Here is a 19,380-nt window from a genome sequence, read left to right on the forward strand (position 1 = left end):
AAGTAGAATCTAAAAATTCTGGCCTACATCTTGAGGTTGTTAAAAGGACTCACGTGGGTAATATTTACTCTTGACAAATTGTTGCAAGCAGTGGCCAGGTTAAGGAGGAAGAAATGTCTGAAGCTGGATGGAGTCCTGGGTGAAGCAATAGGAGCAGCAGTGCAGGCTGTCCCTAACCAAATACTCATTGCTTTCAAAAGGATTTTGTTGGAGAGGGTCATCCCACAAGAATGGAAGAGGGCAAGGTTTGTCTTGCTTAAGAAAACTGGTTAATGTGATGAAGATCCTGCAGGATATAGACCGGTGTGTCTTTTAAGCTGTATAAGCAAGCTCTTTGAAAGATTCATTGTGGAGAGATTAGCCGATGAACTGGATCATTGTGTGGGTTTTAGTGAATGCCAGTTTGGTTTTTGAAGGGGCCATACATGATTGTGGTAGTCAGCAGGGTTCTCAGTCTGGTGGAAGAGGCAGCAGGAGGTACATGGAGGAGTAGATCCATTCCGGAAGTAGTGCCGTGGATGTAAGAAATGCATTTAACTTGCTACCATTTTGTTGGATAGTAAGAGGACTGAGAGCCAGGAATGTCAGTCCTTACCTAATTAGAGTAATACAAGACTACTTGCAATGCAGAACGGTGGTTGGCTCTGCGGAAGGAGATGTTGAAGCTAATATTCAATGTGGGGTTCTGCAGGATCGGTACTTGAGCCATTCATGTGGAACCTCACATATGACGGTGTTTCAGACTCCAATACTCAGAAGGGGTGCATGCTGCTGGTTATGCGGATAATCTGTCACTAGTGATCACTGGGAAAACAAAGGAGGATGTGATAGCCAAAGGCAACTCAGCCATCCAAATGAATGATGAGTAGCTGGAGGCTAAGGATCTGAATTTGGTGGCAGAAAAAAATCTGGTCGTAATCTTCTTCTGCCCGCCATCTGGTCGTAATGGTGGGCAGAAGAAAGCTAAGACAGATTAAGCTGACAGTAATGGGAGTTGAGATTCAGCCAGTCTCCAAAAGAACAAAGGAAAGTATCTTGGTGTCTGGCTCAATGGTGGATGCTCTTTACAATCGCATATTGAGGAAACCATTAATAAGGCATGGAAGACAGTTGCAGTAATCTCCAGACATATGTGTAGGGTTAGCGGGCTCAGCACGTGGAAGTGGAGAATGTTGGCGTCGGTGGCGAGGTTTGTCATACTGTATGCGGTACCAGTCTGGTGTCATGTAGTAAAGTAAAAGATAGCATTACACAGACTAGAGAGCCCACAGAGGACTCTTGCGATTGGGGAGTCTTGCGCATGTAGAACGGTTTTCACAGAAACCATATTAGTTATTGGGTCATTTCCTCCACTGGAATTATTAGCGGATGAAGCGGTTGAAAGGACAAAAGGTAAATGGAAGAGCCAGGCACAGGAGGAGCTAATGGATAAGCGGTAGAGGAGGTGGGTGATGGCAAGTATCGCCGGGCAATGAACAAGGAGATTTATTCCATGTTTGCATCCATGGCTGGCCAGGGGACATGAGGAACTGAACTTTGAAGCGACCTGGTTCCTGTCTGGCCATGGATGTTTTAACAGGTACCTATTTAATAGGTGAAGGAGGAGGGTCAACTTGTGCATTTACTGTGGTGCGACCGGTATGGTGGAACATAAGATATTTCAATTTAAAAGATGGAAAGAAGATAGGAGGGAGGTATATGAAACAATAGGGCCCTGAAAATATAGTAGTAGCTGTGCTACACGGGAGAAGGAATTGGGATATGATCAGCAAGATGATCGTGTCCATAATGAAAAAGAAAACTAACAAGGAAGCGGAAGACCATTAAGATAGAGTAGGGTCGGGTGGACAGCCCTGATCAGGAGGGGTGGAATGCTCCAGTGTTCCACCTTGTTGAGTGAATGAGGACTCTGGAGAGACAGGGTAGGGAGAAAAGATCACAGTCTTGGTGGGGGGATCCTCGTTTATGGTCCTCTAGCTAGAGGCTAGGCATGCTAAATGACCTAGCCTAAATAGTCCTAGCCATTTGGGTGGTGCTGTTGTGGGCGGCATAGATGGACCTGAAATGGTCGTCGTCTGGTGGTTAGAGGCGAAAGGCACCTCCCAAGGCTGAGTAATGCAGGAATGCAGGTCCGACCTTGGGAGGCAGGGTAAAAAAAAAGGTGGGTAATATATCCAATGCCGCAGTAACATCGTGAACTCTTGATCTTCCAACAAAAAGCACGAAAAGAAATGGTAAGAAGAAAGATTAAAATCGTCCTGATGTAACACTACAGCGGTTGAGGCAGTTGTCACCTCATCAAAAAATTGGTTATAGACATTCAAGCACAAAGTTATTTACTTATCAATAAATCCTGTTATGTAGAATATTTAAAGCTAATATGGTCCCAGTATCAGAGAATAAACAGTGCTATACAGTTTATTCCGCTTTTCTCAAAATTAAATTTAGGGAGATGAACTTGAAGTAGCTTTTTGTATGAACCGATTCAAATAATTTAATAGAATATAATGATTAATTCTACTAATATGATGCAATATAACAAATTACAGAAGAATATTCAATATATGACGGTTATAAGTTATTGAAATTTAATTCATGGGTTTTTATAATTAGTAGACTGTCAAGTAATTATATAAATAACAATAAAGTTATAATTACGTAAGAATAATAAACATTTGGTTTTATGCACATCACTTACCCTGTTATACAAATCAATGTCATCTTTTCTTTTCTTAAATTTACATGATTTACACATAGCTTTAATCATATCAAATAGCAGAGTATTATTTTGATCTGCATTCAACAGTCGGATTTCAAGTGAATCCTTTTTCACCATGGATGCAATGTGTTCAAAAATTGTTTCAATAACGATCATTGCTTCAAAAGTTCCTAAAATCAGATGCATCAAACTCATATTTTTAACTAAATAGAATTAAATCGGTTAACTGAAGCAGTTGATTTAATTATTTATTTACTTGTTCAGTTTTCAGCAACTACAGGTTGATACATGTAATTACAGTAAATTTTTTATGTAACATGATGATACTAAATTACATAAACAACATGAAAATTGTCACTACTATCTTTGCACAGAACAGACCAAAATCTTTTATTAAATTCATCTATGACTTTATTCACACGTATTTCATTTTATCAGCAGCACTTATGAATATAGTGAAAATAAAAATAAATATTTGTTTTCTAACTGACAACATAAATATTAAGTATAATTGAGAATCAGGCTGTGAGAAGTAGACGTTATAGATAATTAAAAAAATTTTTAGGAAAATACATTGTTTCATACAATTTGTTTGAAACATTTTGCATTATTAAAAATTGCATGGTTTGTTATAAATACCATATCACTCTAAATATATAATCTTTAAATAAATGTTTTTCACAATAATAGTACAAAGACTTGGAAATATTATTGTCAGTCCTTTGTATATTATTCACTTTAAATACTTTATCTTCTTGTTAACTATATAATGTGCATGTCTGATTGGAATTAATCTACACAGGGAAGATGATGATTTTGACAGCTTCGCTGAATGTTAGTTCTTGTTTGAACATTTCCTTCTGAGCTTCCTTTCCTCGCTAATTCCAACAGCAGTTTGATTCTAAAAAAAGTCCTCCTTAATAAAGGAAATTGCAATTGACATCTCATTTATTTAAAGATCTAATGTACGCAATAAACTGTTTAATCTTCATTTGTTTCACAGCAAGAAATTTTACCCGCTTTTTTGCATACTGATGATGCGGGTTTTAATTGATAAAATAAAAGTTCTTTAATTTCTTTAAATTTTTCTAAGCGAATAACTGGAATACAAAACTCTTTAAGTAACTTTTATATATTGATGCCGATTCTTTTAACAAAGGCATATACTTATCTCAACTGAAACGCTTAATTGATACCGAGATAAAATTCAGATCTTTCTGTAAATGTTTTCCAGTTGTCCGATTTGTAACGTAATTCTAATGTCCTATTAAGAATATATTACAATCTATTTACAATGTATTGTTATGTAATATATTATTATCAGGCATCTCCTTTTCAACTTTCTAAATTTCTTCTGAATGATGTTTATGTTATCCTTCCTTTTCTGAATATTCGATTTGTACTTTCACTGACAAACGTTAAGTACTCAGTAAATGAAATATGAACCCATTATTGTAGAAAAAAGGTCTATTTAAACATTATTCATTTGTATACAATTACAAAACTGTGTAAATATCTAGCGCACAGGTTCAAATGAAAAAAAGATGCTATAGATAGAAGACTATTGCTCACAATTTTCGGGGTATGTTAATCAACTGAGGGTAAATGGAGGTACGGTATGTAACGTATTAGAATTAATTTTGTCCACTGCACTGAAAGCAATATAAGCGATGACACATCAAAAAGTATTTTCCAATACAGAGGATAGAAAATCTTCCTCAAAATTCAATAAAAAATTACATGACAGCAAAAAAAAATAACAGAGTTTTAATTTTTGTTCCCCATAATGTTTTTGAGAAAATTTAAAAATAAATGAGAAAATTACAAACCAATCTTCAGTATGAGAGCTGTAAACTTCTACTTCAAGATTTCCAAAAGTTTTTAAAACAAACAAGCTTTTAAATTATATAACCTTTAACTTAAATTCCTTTAAGGTTTTATAAATAAAAAAATATGCAAAAACATGACAGAAAACTATTTTTAGGTAAGGAGAGATGCTACCTAGGATATTTTGGAAATCATATATATTCTGTGAACAATTTCTTACAAACAAAGTAAGTAATTTTGTGACGTGTTAAAGATTTCTTAAGGAAGGTAATAACAACAGAAGAATTAAGACACTGGGAAATAACTTTTTATTGAAAGATTTGTTTATTATATTTGTAAGAAGAATCTATAATTTCTTCTAAATTATAAAATACTGGCAGTAATTTCATCAATACATACTAAATACTTATTCTTTATATTTAAAACACAAGTTTTAACTTCTTTTGTATTTTTTTGTCTTCAGTTATTTGACTGGTTTGATGTAGCTCTCCACGGTTCCCTATCTAGTACCAGTCGTTTCATTTCGGTATACCTCCTACATCCTACATCCCTAACAATTTGTTTTACATATTCCAGGTGTTGCCTGCCTATACAATTTTTCCCATCTACCCTGTCCCTCCAATATCAAAGCCACTATTCCAGGGTACCTTAAGATGTGGCCTATAAGTCTGTCTCTTCTTTCAGCTATAGTTTCCCAAATGCTTCTTTCTTTTCTATCAATTTGTCGCAATACCTCTTCATTTGTCACTTTATCCACCAGTCTGATTTTTAACACTCTTCTATAGCACCACATTTCAAAAGTTTTTAATCTTTAAATTCCTCTGCTACTTGAATAGGGAATGAGATAACAGAAGTTGAGTCTGTACATATTTTTTGTGACATATTTTAACTAACTAATCTCTTCATGTCAATGAATTATGACATACTATGACGATGTATTTATTAGAACTTTTAAAAAGTTCTGATAATCAATGTAAAAAGATTTCAAAAGAGCAAGAAAGACATCAATACCACTGTTAGACTAGTACATTGAAATCACACAACATTCAAAATTAACTTCTGTGAATTTTCATCTTTATTATAAAAGTAATCTTCAACAAACTTGAAACTTCCCCATTTTTATGTACAGTTCTAAAAAAGCTTGAGATTTCCCAGCTCATAAAGGTTTCTAGCTTCTCCTGTAGGGCTTTCAATGTTATGAAAAAACATGACTCAGTTGAAGGAAACATTTCAACTTCTTCAGTTATATTGAATATTTATAAAGGAAATCTTAATGTTAGTGTTATTAATTAATGGAGCTATTTACATATAATCATTTATGAAGTTTATTAATTCAGGATCTGAATAATTCTGAGAACTTCCCATAGCTTATTTAGAGGTATAATATTGTAGATCTTTACTAAATCAATAGTCAATAAATGCAACTCCTATCCAATTCAATCGTTCTTTGTACTAATTGTTAAATGATAAATAGATTGTTGATAGGATTTCCTAGTTTTTAAGCCACTAAATGGTCTATATAACTAAATAAAATATCTGTTTGTTATATAGTTTATTTATTTATGGTACTACTGTTAAATGAAAGTAATAACAGAACTCTGCCCATATTCTCTTCTATTATGGACAGAGATAGGTAATGTAATTTTTTTTACTTTATTGGCTAGTATATATATATATTGCTTGTCATTTGCCCTGGAAGCAGTCTTGGTAATTCCAATGAACAGTTTTAGTTAAGTGATATTCACACATGAGCGCGCACACGCGCTCTCTTGCTCGCATAGGAAATATTAAAACAGATTAGATGTCCTGATTCACAGGTCTAATAGATCTGTGAACAAAATAATCTTACCTCCTGAAACCCTAAAATTTATCCATTTTTTGTATATTTCATGTTTCCATTTACATATTTAAAACTAAAGGTAAACAAATATTTTTCAAGATAGAGTGGTTGATTAGTAAATATTATACTGGTAAAGAATTGAAGATAATCCTGTAATTACAGTGGAATAATAGATTGTTTTTTTCTTAGTATTTCCTTAAAAGAGATTGTGCTATTGCATGTATTAATGTAGCCTTACTGAACTGGATAAATTAATATTGATAAAAACAAATTGACGTAAACAAAAACATTGAACAAGCCCATTTAAATTAATTTTTATATAGAATCTAAAATAAATAGCAATTCACTGTTATTTTTTGCAGATGTAAATTTAAATATGTATGCTCTACACTGACAGTGCTCACTGTAAAATTTACTTCGCTCATTTATCTATCAAATTATGGTGCATTAAAGATTAATATTAAACATATATCTCGATTTAATAAAAGCAGATTTAAAAAAAATACTTTGCAATTAAAATTCTTTTTTTTCTAAACTTTACTTAGCAGGGATCACATGACAATCCCATACTGACCTCTAAATCCACTCAAGATATTACTACTTGAAAAATTTTGTTGTAAATTGTTACTCACTGTCAATTTAAGATTTAATAGTCACCAAACAATGAGTGATGGAGTAATGTGGACAACTAATGGTTAAAAATATTTTTAAACAACTGATGAAAGAATCATTTTATAGATATTTGAAAGCCAATAAAGGCTGAATAAAACTTCAAAATTTTAGCACCCTCATAATTTAACTATTCAAAACACATTCATTTTTCATTTTTTGTGTAGCAGCTTTAATTAAAAACGCATTAAGTATCTACTACAATTTACAGATGAAGATGACGCTTGGTCTTAATTTAACTATCAAGTCGGCTGATTTTTATTTATGATTTACTAGTTTTGAAATATTTGCTGGTTTCTTTCAATTACATACCATTTCCATTTTTTCTCTCAAGTCTATGCAATATTTAAATTAGATTTCAGAAGAGAAGGATACTGTTTACACTTAGATTGACATAAAATATTTCTGTAGTTTGTTATACCAAACTGATAATTAAAAAAATTATCATCGTGAAACTATTAATCCAGTTTTGTTCAATTGAAATGGAATTCATCGCTTTAAGAGGTCAAGGGTGAAAGTAATTGTCATGTATGGATTTTTCTCACCTGGATTCTGTAGTATTATTTTACTTATGGTAATGTTAATTACCATAACATTATTTTCTGACCATTATTGGTCAGAAAAATATTTTTGTAAAAATATCTGAAATTTATCTCAATGTTTCATTACACTCAAAAACTAGACATGTTTTATATAATTTTCTTTTATAAGAATCATTACAGTGGAAGTGTGTGTGTGTGTATGCACGCGCGCATGCAAACACACATATAGGCACAAACAAACAAGCGCGCACCAGACATATGAACATATATTAACACTCACCTGGAGCCCTTGTCCATGAAGTACTAGCTTTATTAGTTTTACAGTCATATCCATTAAAAGTCCAAGTTGATGTATCATAAATATTTTTAATCCCTTCAATTATAATGCACATAGATGGTTCATTTAAATGTATTCCATTATCCTCATACAGATTTATATTCAGGTATTGTATTTTACCCTCCTCATTAACTGCAACCTGCCGCAAAATATGAAGCAAAAGTAAAAAGCACATTTAATAGTAGTAGAATTTTTCAATATTCTCAAAATATGTACTATATAATTGAACTCTAGTTATCTTCAAGCAAATCTACTGTGAGTGGCAGAACTTCTCGGGTCAACATCTATAAGATGTCTGTCAAGTACACACTTGTTTATGACATCTCAACATTTTCATTTTTCACAGTATTTTACAAGTATTATAGGAAGTATTTCTCTTTGATGACAAAGAATGCCCTTTTGAAATATATAATTGATTATTGTTGATATGTTGTAGAAACCAATATTTGACGCTTTAATTTGACTAAAAATATTTTATTTTAATATCCCATACAGAGTTTTTTATTTATTGAAAGTCATTTTGTTATGTATATAATCTTCTATCTGCTAATCCATTATTAAAGGTTGATTATTTATTTTGTAGCACATATTAATAATTCATAATGGGAAAAGGGATGATAAGGTAATAAAAACCCTGTGCTAATAAATATTAGGGAGAATACTTTGCAGAGTAATTATGTTTTTAATCAAACATTCCTGCATATTGATTAAACATTTCCAAATATTAATAAAAATAAACATACAGTAGTTACAATACTCAAATTTGTGAAATGGGTTTTAATTTATTTAGCTTACAGTTATGTTTATAAATACTTTGATTATTGATAAAATTTTCCCACCTTGTGACATTTATTCAAAACAATAAAAAGATTTTAAAATCTTTATTGTTAGGATTTAAAAACCAAAACTTACCACTCACATAGAGGGTTATTAGAAATTTTAATTAATTAAAATGATAAAAACTGTTAATATATAAGATTACAGTATTTTGTGTTGTGATCACATTTTTCTTGATCATATAGTTGTATATCACATTGTACTTGGTCAATTGCGATTTACGCTTTCTGCTTTCTTAAGAACATTGCCCCATTTAAAACTAATTAAGCTATAAAAATCTAACAGTTTGTACAGAGTGATTCAAAGAAACGGGAAATTAAAAAAATTAAATAACGTTATTGAAAATTTTTTTTTTAAAAATGAATTTTATTTCATGTAATTGTACAACAAATGTTGCCATTTTAGGATACATACATTTTAGTTTATTTTTTAAAGATGGCATCTTCCAGGTGACCTCCTCTTCTACGTAAACACTCATGAAGTCTCTTCGTTAAATTGTTCATGGTTTGACGTAACATTTCAACTGCAATTTCCGCAATTGCTTCTTGGATCTTTGCCTTCAGTTCTTCCGTTGTAGCAGGTCTACTGTAGAACACTTTGCTTTTAAGGTGACACCACAAAAAGTAATCGCAAGCTGAGAGATCAGGCGCTCTGGGTGTCCATCTAATGTCACCATTTCGTGAAATGACACGTTGTCCAAACAATCAGCGTACAGTTGCCATCGATATTCGTGCAGTATGTGACGTTGCTCCGTCTTGTTAAAACCAAGCTGTATTAAGAATTGGTGGAAATCTCTTTTGTTGTTCCACAACAAAGGTTTCAAGTACGGCTACGTAACGAGCCGACGTCACTGTAATCGCAAGACCGTTGTCATCCTCAAAAAAATAAGGGCCTATAACACCGTAAGATGACATAGCACACCACATGGTCACTTTCTGGCTGTGCAACAGACACTGGTGTAACTGCGTAGGATTTTCTTGTGCCCAGTATTTGAAATTTTGCTTGTTAACAAATCCACGGTGGTGGAAATGCGTTTTGTCTGACATCCACAGATTGTGAACAAACTTTTTGTTATCATTTATCTTCTGAAGCATTACATTACAGAATTGTGCTCGCACAACTGCATCATTCGGTTTCAGTTCCTGGACGATCTGCAACTTGTATGGATGGTATTGCAAGTCGTTCACTAACATTCTTCGAACACTTGAACTATGCGATTATAAAGATGGTGAGAGACGACGGATTGACCGATGTGGACTTCGTGTGACAGCATCTTGTAAAGCTTGAACATTCTGTGGTGTACGGACGGTTCGTTCACGGCCTGAAGGTTTCTTTTTCATTGCCGAACCAGTTTCCTCAAAATTAGATATCCATGCTTTAATTGCATGTGCTGATGGAATACGGTCGTGCCGTCCCAGATTAAAATGACGGCGAAATTCTTTACGCGCTCCCTCCACACTGTCATTGTTTTTGTAAAACGCTTTGATAGCAAATGATGTTGCGTACCACTCCAAGGATCCATGACAACTAAATGGCAGGTTAGGTTAGAGAGGTTGGCGCCACTTATCAAGTGGTAACAATCGCCTACGGCTACCAACAAAACTTTCAAAATTTCCCGTTTCTTTGAATCACCCTTTATAATTACAGATTTGGAAAGTTACGGCAAATATCTTAAGAAAAAATATACTATACACAGCAACTGATCAACAGCAATATAATTATGCACATTGAACAACTCTATTTCTGAAGTGCTGTAATTTTATAAAATAATTTTATTATTCTAATTATTATTTAACATTTCAAATTATGTTATCATGAGTTATATTTTTAAGTACATATCAAAAATAATCAGGTGATCATGTATTAATTAGCGATACAATAAAATGTGTCACTTTAAACAATAAGAATAACAAAGACATGAGTTGGAAAATTAACAAAGGGAAGTTTTACTAATATTTATACTGAAATCACTTTATATTTGATATACATTTATTTGTCAAGTTAATATCCAATTGAAATACTAATGTGTTCTAGTCTTAAAAAAAAATGTTAACAGAGAAATTCTCATATTTCAAATTTATATCCTACTCTACTAAAGAGCATTTATATGTGTGTGTGTGTGTGTGTGTGTCTTTCTGAGTGTGTGTACATCCCCCTTAGCTTAGCACTGGAATGTACCGATCACTAGCAGAAAATCCCAATTCATTAATACATGACTTGTGGTGGTCAGATGTGTACCTGTTATATTATTATATATTTATTACTTGTAGTTATTATTTATACTCGTAATATATATTTATTTCTTTAATTGATATATATATGTGAAATATATGTTTTTTTCATTTATTTTATTATTATTCTTCATAAAAATAATAAACTATAACAAAAACACAGGTACCGGAATGATCACTAGTGGAAAATCCCAATTCGTTAGTACATTTCGTGGTGGTTAGGTGTGTATACTTGTTAAATAATAAAAAAGACTGTCAAATATGGTCAAAGTCCTGTATGTTTTCGATTGAAAATAAATTGATTAATGAAGTGGGTTACATGATCGATTCCTTTTTTCTGTAGGGATCCCATTTTAATACAAGATTTTACAAGTTTTGGTAAAATCCGTTATATGCCCACAATGCTTAAACATTTTTCTATATACTTTTACTGTTAAGGGACAATTGCAAAAAGGTTTTAAATGACTAAAACAAACAGCTTTGGTTAGTTTTGTATTTGTACATTATAAAGATTGTACCAAAAACTATTGAGGTGGCCGATAACCAGCTATATCCTGAAGGATTGTCTCAAATCGGTTTCCCCCTACTGGAACTTGTTAACACCACATAAATTCACACAGATAACTATCCAACATCTATGAATGATTACCAAAACGGCGGCTAAAATTTGATTTAGCCATACCCCACATCCTCACCACTGTATTGATGTGTACACCTGTTACCGTATCAATAAAATTTTGACTATGGTCAACTGTTTGGTGACCATACTCTTTGTTAGCAGTTCTGATTCCGTTGTAGGGTTTCCATTGATCAGACATGATTAGTGATCCAGGTGCAATACTCTCAATTATTATAGGTATGAGTGAAGCAGGAGATCTGTTTTCAACAGCATACAAGAAACACGTTTTGGTTTCCTGACAAATTCCTCCAAATACCCATGGTACTTGACCGACATTGTACTTATGTTTATTTAGGAAATACAGATTGATCAATCTCACTCAACAGTTAGACCAGAACCACCTATTACTAGTGGGGTTGCTAGTAATTTTGCAGCACATACCTCTCCTAAACAGTTATTCCAATCTACAACTGTGTTGTAGTTAATGCCCAGTTCACATTTCCAAAACTCTTGAGATGTTAGATTGTGGCTCCAACAATAGATAAACATCAAAATTTTATGATACCCCAACCTTGAATGATCCAGCCAAGTTTTAGAATGCAGCTGAATATCCTGTTGGCACAAATATTTTGCACAATGCCACCTTTCACAACTGTTGGTTATGCTAAGAGTCATTTCATGACCATTGTTATACTGTTTTTCATTAGGTAAAACATTTACTGTTTGGAAAAACTCTACACACTTTTCTTTAGATATGCACAACTCTTACAGTTCAAAAATATTGGTAGGCAAATCCACGGTAACACAACAAGCACTAAGACAGAACTGAGTAAAAGGCTTAAGACTTAATCATTATCATTACTATGGTTGACCAGTTACGATGCGTGGTGATGCGTAGACCTACTGCTATCAATGAATGACTAAGGCAGATAAGATAACAACCCCAACCAAAATAGCTTGAAATGTTTACACTGAAATCAATTATTAGAACAGTAACTAAAAAACATTGTTTAACAAAATATCTAATCTACAGAAAAATGTTTAAACGTTGTGGGTATATAACGGATTTAGACTATTGTTTTTATCCTACAATGAATTCTACAGGATGAATTCAGTAAGATATGAAACATTATTAAGAATATAGAAATAAATTGTGATACATTTTGTTCATCACATATCTTTTGTTGATATCCAATATATAAATGGTTTGCAAAAAAACATTAGCTCAACATAAATATGTTTAGGCATATAGTTATATGTAAAAAAATAATATGTTATATTAAAATATAAAAGAAACTTCATATAGTAGGAAAATGATCAAACGAAAATTTAAGCTTGACAGAATGTGCTTTGATTTCATTTTTTGCATAAAGTTGAAGATAGAATTATCAATAGAGTTCCACATAGATAAAGTCATAATACTTGCTCCTAAATAATATTTTTTTGTAAAAAAAGAATGATCACTAATCTATATATATAAAAAAGGAGTTGATTTCTTTGAAATGCAAGATTAAGAACTCCATGGGTATACAAAAAATTTAATTTGGCAGAAAGCTTCTATTTAATGCAAGGGTGGTTTTCTTTTATACACTCGATTAATGGGTTGTCCGGTTATCCAGACATTATCTTATTCTGAAATTCAATTATATCTATGAGACGGTATGACCAATTCTAAAAATTCAAAAGGCTTATTTTTTACCATGTTGAGTGCTAATGTTTGCTTAAGAAAGATGTATGCTGGATTTTTCAGTTATTCGGTTATCTGTTATCTTTTTGAAATTTACTTATATCTCCGGAACGGTACAGCCAATTTGAAAAGTTCAAACAGCGTACTTGATAGCAGTACAAGGGCTAGCGTTAAAATTATGAAAAAGAAATAAGAAATTGAAATGAATAATTAAAGTACCGGAAAAACAAATAGTAAAAATCCTTTAATTACAGTAATTTTTCGTAATATGTAGTTAATGTGAGGCACAGAAAATGAATTGTGTCTTGAAAAAATGTTCAAGACTATAAAAAAAAAAGCACATTTGTTTGTACCTTATGGGTTGTGTGGAAAACAGTTACAATTATTTTGTAAAATTTTATTGAATTTTGTAACTAAAGTTTAAGTTATGTATTTTTACACGATTACGATAAATAAATCAGTTTTCAAAAACTGAATCTTCTTTACGCTCCAAAGAATAGAGCAAAGCGATGCCTGGCTGTGATGCCTGGCGAGGCTGGACTGAGCAGCTAGTATATATATAATTTTAATTGAAATTAACTTTTTTATGATTCATATTATTATTCCTCTATTCTGTTAAATTGTATTTTAAATTCTGTTAATATAAAATACCTATATTTGTACAAACAGAATACTGGGATACATTACTGCAGGTGTAAATAAAATAATGTTTGTTACATTATTTTATTTTTTATTATACATTTTATTTCTTTATTTTATTATTTTTAATTTTTAGCATCATGAGTTCAAACATGACTGAGGATGTGGGATCCTACAAAAGTACTTTCATGTTTAAAGTTAGAAAGTCTTATCTCAGTAAACTGTATTACTACAGGATTGGTGTAGTGGTGAATGCGTCTTCCCAATTTAGCTAATTTGGAAGTCGAGAGTTCCAGCATTCAAGTCCTAGTAATGTCAGATATTTTTATACGGATTTGAATACTAGATCGTGGATACCGGTGTTCTTTGGTAGTTGGGTTTCAATTAACCACACATCTCAGGAATGGTCGAACTGAGACTGTATAAGACTACACTTCATTTACACTCATATACATATCCATCCTCATTCATACTCTGAAGTAATATATGAATGGTAATTACCGAAGGCTAAACAGGAAAAAAGAAGAAGAGTATTCTGTACTAGGTGTTTAGGTGCTTTATATTAATAGAATTTAATATATATATATATATATATATATATACACAAGTGTATACATACTGGAATGATTCCTGTACTGGACAGCAAAATTATACGTACACTTATGTTATCTTTTAATATTTGACAATAGAAAACACAATTTCAGAAAAAATGAAAAAAAAAAAACAAAAAGAATTAGCTTTATTGTAATAAACATAGTATTTAATACAAACTGAAGATGTAGTTACTGGAAATTAATATGGTAAGTTTAACTCATCTAATTACTTTGTTTTGGTGGTTTATATTTCATATAATATTAGATTCTATTAACACAGTGAGCAAAATGTTACTGGAATATATACATATCTGTACTTATAAAGCAAATTGTTCTGTCTGACTGATTCATCAACGCCCAACAAAAACTACTAAAGAGACATTGATGAAAATTTGTCTATATACAAAATGTTTCAAAATTATGTTACCACTCAATTGGGATGAATAATTTATCATATATTTTATCATTAATTATTCATTTATCTATCCATCAACCACGCATCCTGAACCCTGAAGGGAAAGACACCCTCCGCACCCCCTCCATTCCTAGTGCTTATGGGCTTTACCAGAGGTCATCTTTGAAACCTTGGATTTTGACATATCCCATTCTGCCTCGACCAGGATGCCACCGATGTGAATTCATGAGTAATATTCCCATTTGTATACTACTATTTTTAATGAACTTAAAACAAAATGGATCTTACCGAGTCTTAAGTAAGAGTGAAAGGACTTAATTAAACAAAGGAACTGAACTACCTACCTGTAGAAAGTAAAAGTGAATTCAACACACAACACAAAACACAAAAATATTACATGGAACAATAACAACACAGTAACACTGACAAAAAACAAAACAAAGAACAAAAACAGAATACAAGAGAAATCCAAGCAGTGCTCTAGATCCCCTCAGCAATTCTCTCCTTTGCCAAGAACACTATAAAACTTTCCACTATTGCCCATTCTGCCTGGCTCCTCCAGTTTATACAGAGATCCAACGCCAACTTGATAAGATCAAGCTGACAGATGGTCTCTGTGCACATTAATTTGTACCTTGAGCACTCATAAAAAACAAGGTACATGTCATCCAATTGTCCACACTGAGGACACATCTCAGAATCTACCATGCTGAATTTCTGTAGTCTGTCCCTAAATGCACTATGGCCAGAAACAAATTGCGTCATTGTGTCACATATTTATTAGGATGTACCCAAGAGGCATCCTGCAAATCAACAACATTTGGAAAGAGTTCATGCATATAATGTCCACCCTCTGTCTCATTCCATCTGGCCTGCCACAAGGCATTGCCATGTTGTTCAGTTCCTCAAACTTTATTCAAAGTCAACTCACCAGACTTCCTAGCAACATACTGCTGCTGCTTCTCAGATGCAATCAAGTTTATCGGTTTCACACCTGCAATCACCAAGACTGCCTCCTGTAAAATAGTACAGTAACCACCCGTTACCTTTAACAATATTAGGTATTGAGCCCTTAATATTATGTCCTGATAACTTTTATATTTTAGCCTGTCCATACAAACAGCCACCATATATAGCATAACAGCCTTGCACACATCTTTATACAGAATGCTCTTGGTCTTAAAATTAAGAGCCCAATCAGGGCTCCTTATTTTAAGACCTCATGTTGAGTACCGAAGAAGGCATTGCAAGCCTTCTCTTGATTTTTGATGTCAGTAATTTTCATGTAAATATCTAAAAACCAATTTCTGAATTTTTTGAAATTCAACCTTGAAAGAGGTGAAGAAAGGTAAAAAACATTGAACAATGCTTGCAAATTCTCTTCAGATAAATATCTAAAAACCAATTATTTTGAATTTTGATTTTTTAAGGGGTGTGGCAGTGTACAGTGTGGCGGCTCAACCAACACAGCTACTGTTACGGTATGCATGACATGACTGGCTGCATCTGCCTCCATTTACCTGACTAAAATGCATAAAATAAAAGTAATTAAAAAGAAAATGAGAAACAAAGTAGTCACCTCCTACTGGTGTTTGTTTAGCATTAAGGATAAGGCAAAGGTAATCAGTTGTAACTAATATTTTTAAGATGGAGGCTGACTGTTTTAAAACCCACATTCTTAGGCAAAAGTAAAAGCCTGTACTGACCATATTGTTGCAGTGAAGAAATTATAATACAATGACAGTTTCTATAAATTGAAGAGGCTTTAATTTTTGTCTTTCTCACAAGCATGACTTTAATGAACACAGTGGAATGCAGGGGGTGGAGACCCTGACTATATAGGAAGAGCGAATGAAGTGAGCCCTGACCCAACTAAACATCCCTGAACGCACAAGAAAACGCAAGTAACCATATAGTGCAGGCAAAGCTATGACAGGCCAGGTTATACAGCCTATTCTAATCAGATCCTTAATAACATATAGTAAAGAATTTCTGTAATCGTGGGATTAATTTTCAAATTTACTGGCTTTTTATTTTTGTTTTCTTTCTCCAAATATAAAATAAATAATGGAAGTTAAAATCATTATCACTAAACATATTTATTATCAAATAGATATAATTTACCTCATATTCAGCATAGCAACTATTTCTCATTCCTATGGCAGCCATATTTGTTTCAATGTCAAGCACTAAACGAACAGGTCTATTAGTAATATATGATGCGAGAGCGCAAGCTGTAGCTACAATAGATGATCTTGATATTTTACAACCATAGCCTCCACCAATTCGTCTAGTACTCATATTAATCCTTGAAACATTAAATAATCCAAATTTATGTATATAATTAAATTAATATTGATTTTATCACTATTTTTATGCAAGTTCACTTTACATCAGTGATCGTATGTGAGAAGTGAATTATTTTGGTGCAGATACTTGTTGCTACAAAAACACATGCCACCAGATAGTAGGGTAAGGTGTAGGCATATCTTTTCCACAGAAATAATAACCCAATGGGAGTATAAGGTAGTTTTTTTAGATCCTAAGGCTACAAAAAACCCAGCAAAGATAAATGATAAGTAAAAATACATTATATATTGTTTTTTGATTGTAATCAAAATCAATTTCCTGTGTATTTATAATGAATATTGACATGTACCAAAAACTGCCTTAGACAAAGACTAATTCAAACAAGAGAAATTGCTACCAGAGAGATTATAATAACAGGGTTAGTTTCAAACAAAAACCTAATTAGATGACCTACCATTAGGATTTTTTTTTCTTAACCTCTGGGACGACCATTAGGTATTGCTTCAGAGGATGAGCTAAATGTTTTGTAGTGTGTGAAAAATGTCATGCCTGACCAGGATTCGAATCCAGGACCTCTGGATGAAAGGCCGAGATGCTATCACTCACACCATGTAGGCTGGCCCATTAGGACACTAGAAGCCACTATTCAAAGGAGAATTTCTGCCAGCCTGAAAAAAATCTATATATAAGTTATCACAGCAAAGAGGTATAAAATACACATCTCACCCTAAGATCCTTCATGATTTAAATTTGAAACTGTACTGCAACAATTGTGCAGAAACTTAAAGACAAACCAAAACGTTTCAATTTCTGCTAATTCTCAGTAACATCGTCAATGAACAGATAGACCCATTACTGTGTTTCATATTAGGTGAGGTATGGTTTCATATATCTGGACATTTGCTAACGCCAGATATAGGATGACCGAATATTTTCACCGGATGTTTGAATGTCCACTTAATGATAAGAAAATCAGTGTACAGTGTGATTTTCCGGTAATTGTAGAGGAGGAAAAATACAGAAGTGTAGCAAACAATTTTTGAAGAGTTCTATGCTCAGTTAACACATCATGACAAAGAGTATGGCTTCTTCCAAAGAGTCGGAGCAACATAACACACATCAAACGATTTATTAGTATGCATTCATGCAGCTTTTGCAGAAGAATAAACTGTCAGTAAAGAGTGATGGTCAGTGCATACTCCAGATCTGTCTAATTGAAATTTTTTCCTTCAGAGCTATTTAAAGGATTAAGATGATGAATTAAACTCTCACACTATCAATGAACTGAAGATGAATATTCAACAAGAAATGGACAGCGTTAACAACGTTTCATGTCAGGTGACTCTTGATATGATCACTCAAGCACAAACGTCCATCGCTGTGTAGGGTGCTCGCTCACTTCAAACAACTTTTGTAAATATGTAAACCTTTGCTTATGTAAATACAGAATTTAATTTACGTTTTCATTTTTCATTTCATCTATAAAATGTTACTTGCTGCAACTGCCCTCAGTCGGTAGTAGTCATTTTAATTTACTCACCCGGCAGTATGTTGTACATAATAAAATGCTGATCCCACTGAAATGCGGGTATGTGCATCATGATCATAGATCATCACAAGTGATGATCTATGATGGTCATAGGGACTAGCTGTGTGTTGGAAATTATTATTTTCAGAAAAAGCAATCGTGATTAGTGATGCTTGTACCTCAAATGCTTTACATGTGCCACATTCATGAGAAAGACTACAACAGAGTGTAAAACAACAAATTAATATATCCTTTTTTATTATAAAGCAATGCATTACATTTACTGCCTCAGCTCAGTACGGGAATGGAATAAAATAGATATTCATTCGTTCATTGAAGAATTAGAAAAATATTTTTATAGCTATTTTTGTAAAATGTAATACATAATGAGAGCAAAATTTAGATGACTGGAAGAAGAAATCAAAACTTTTCTTTCTGATTTTCAGAAAGGGAAGAGCAGATGCCTTTGAAATGGGTATTACAAGAAAGAGTTGGAATTTGAATTAGCAGTATAATTTTATGAAGAGGTTTTAAAATAAATCAGAAATTAGTGGCATAATTTAAAAAAAGTATAAAAGTTATTCAAA

At 32.8% G+C, this 19,380-nt stretch overlaps 1 protein-coding gene across 2 annotated transcripts in view; it reads right to left on the reverse strand.

Annotated features, from left to right (window-relative positions):
• Window positions 1–19,380, reverse strand: part of LOC142327353 (uncharacterized) — a 117,782-nt gene that overhangs the window by 31,208 nt on the left and 67,194 nt on the right. For both annotated transcript variants that reach the window (XM_075370325.1, XM_075370323.1), the window contains 3 exons: window positions 17,080–17,263; window positions 7,878–8,073; window positions 2,699–2,889 (listed from right to left, as the gene is read on the reverse strand). In XM_075370325.1, the coding sequence (XP_075226440.1) occupies window positions 2,699–2,889; window positions 7,878–8,073; window positions 17,080–17,263 (571 nt within the window). The remainder of the gene's footprint in view (window positions 1–2,698; window positions 2,890–7,877; window positions 8,074–17,079; window positions 17,264–19,380) is intronic.

This window comes from Lycorma delicatula, chromosome 7 (genome assembly GCF_047948215.1).
Source record: "Lycorma delicatula isolate Av1 chromosome 7, ASM4794821v1, whole genome shotgun sequence".
Classification (NCBI taxonomy): domain Eukaryota; kingdom Metazoa; phylum Arthropoda; class Insecta; order Hemiptera; family Fulgoridae; genus Lycorma; species Lycorma delicatula.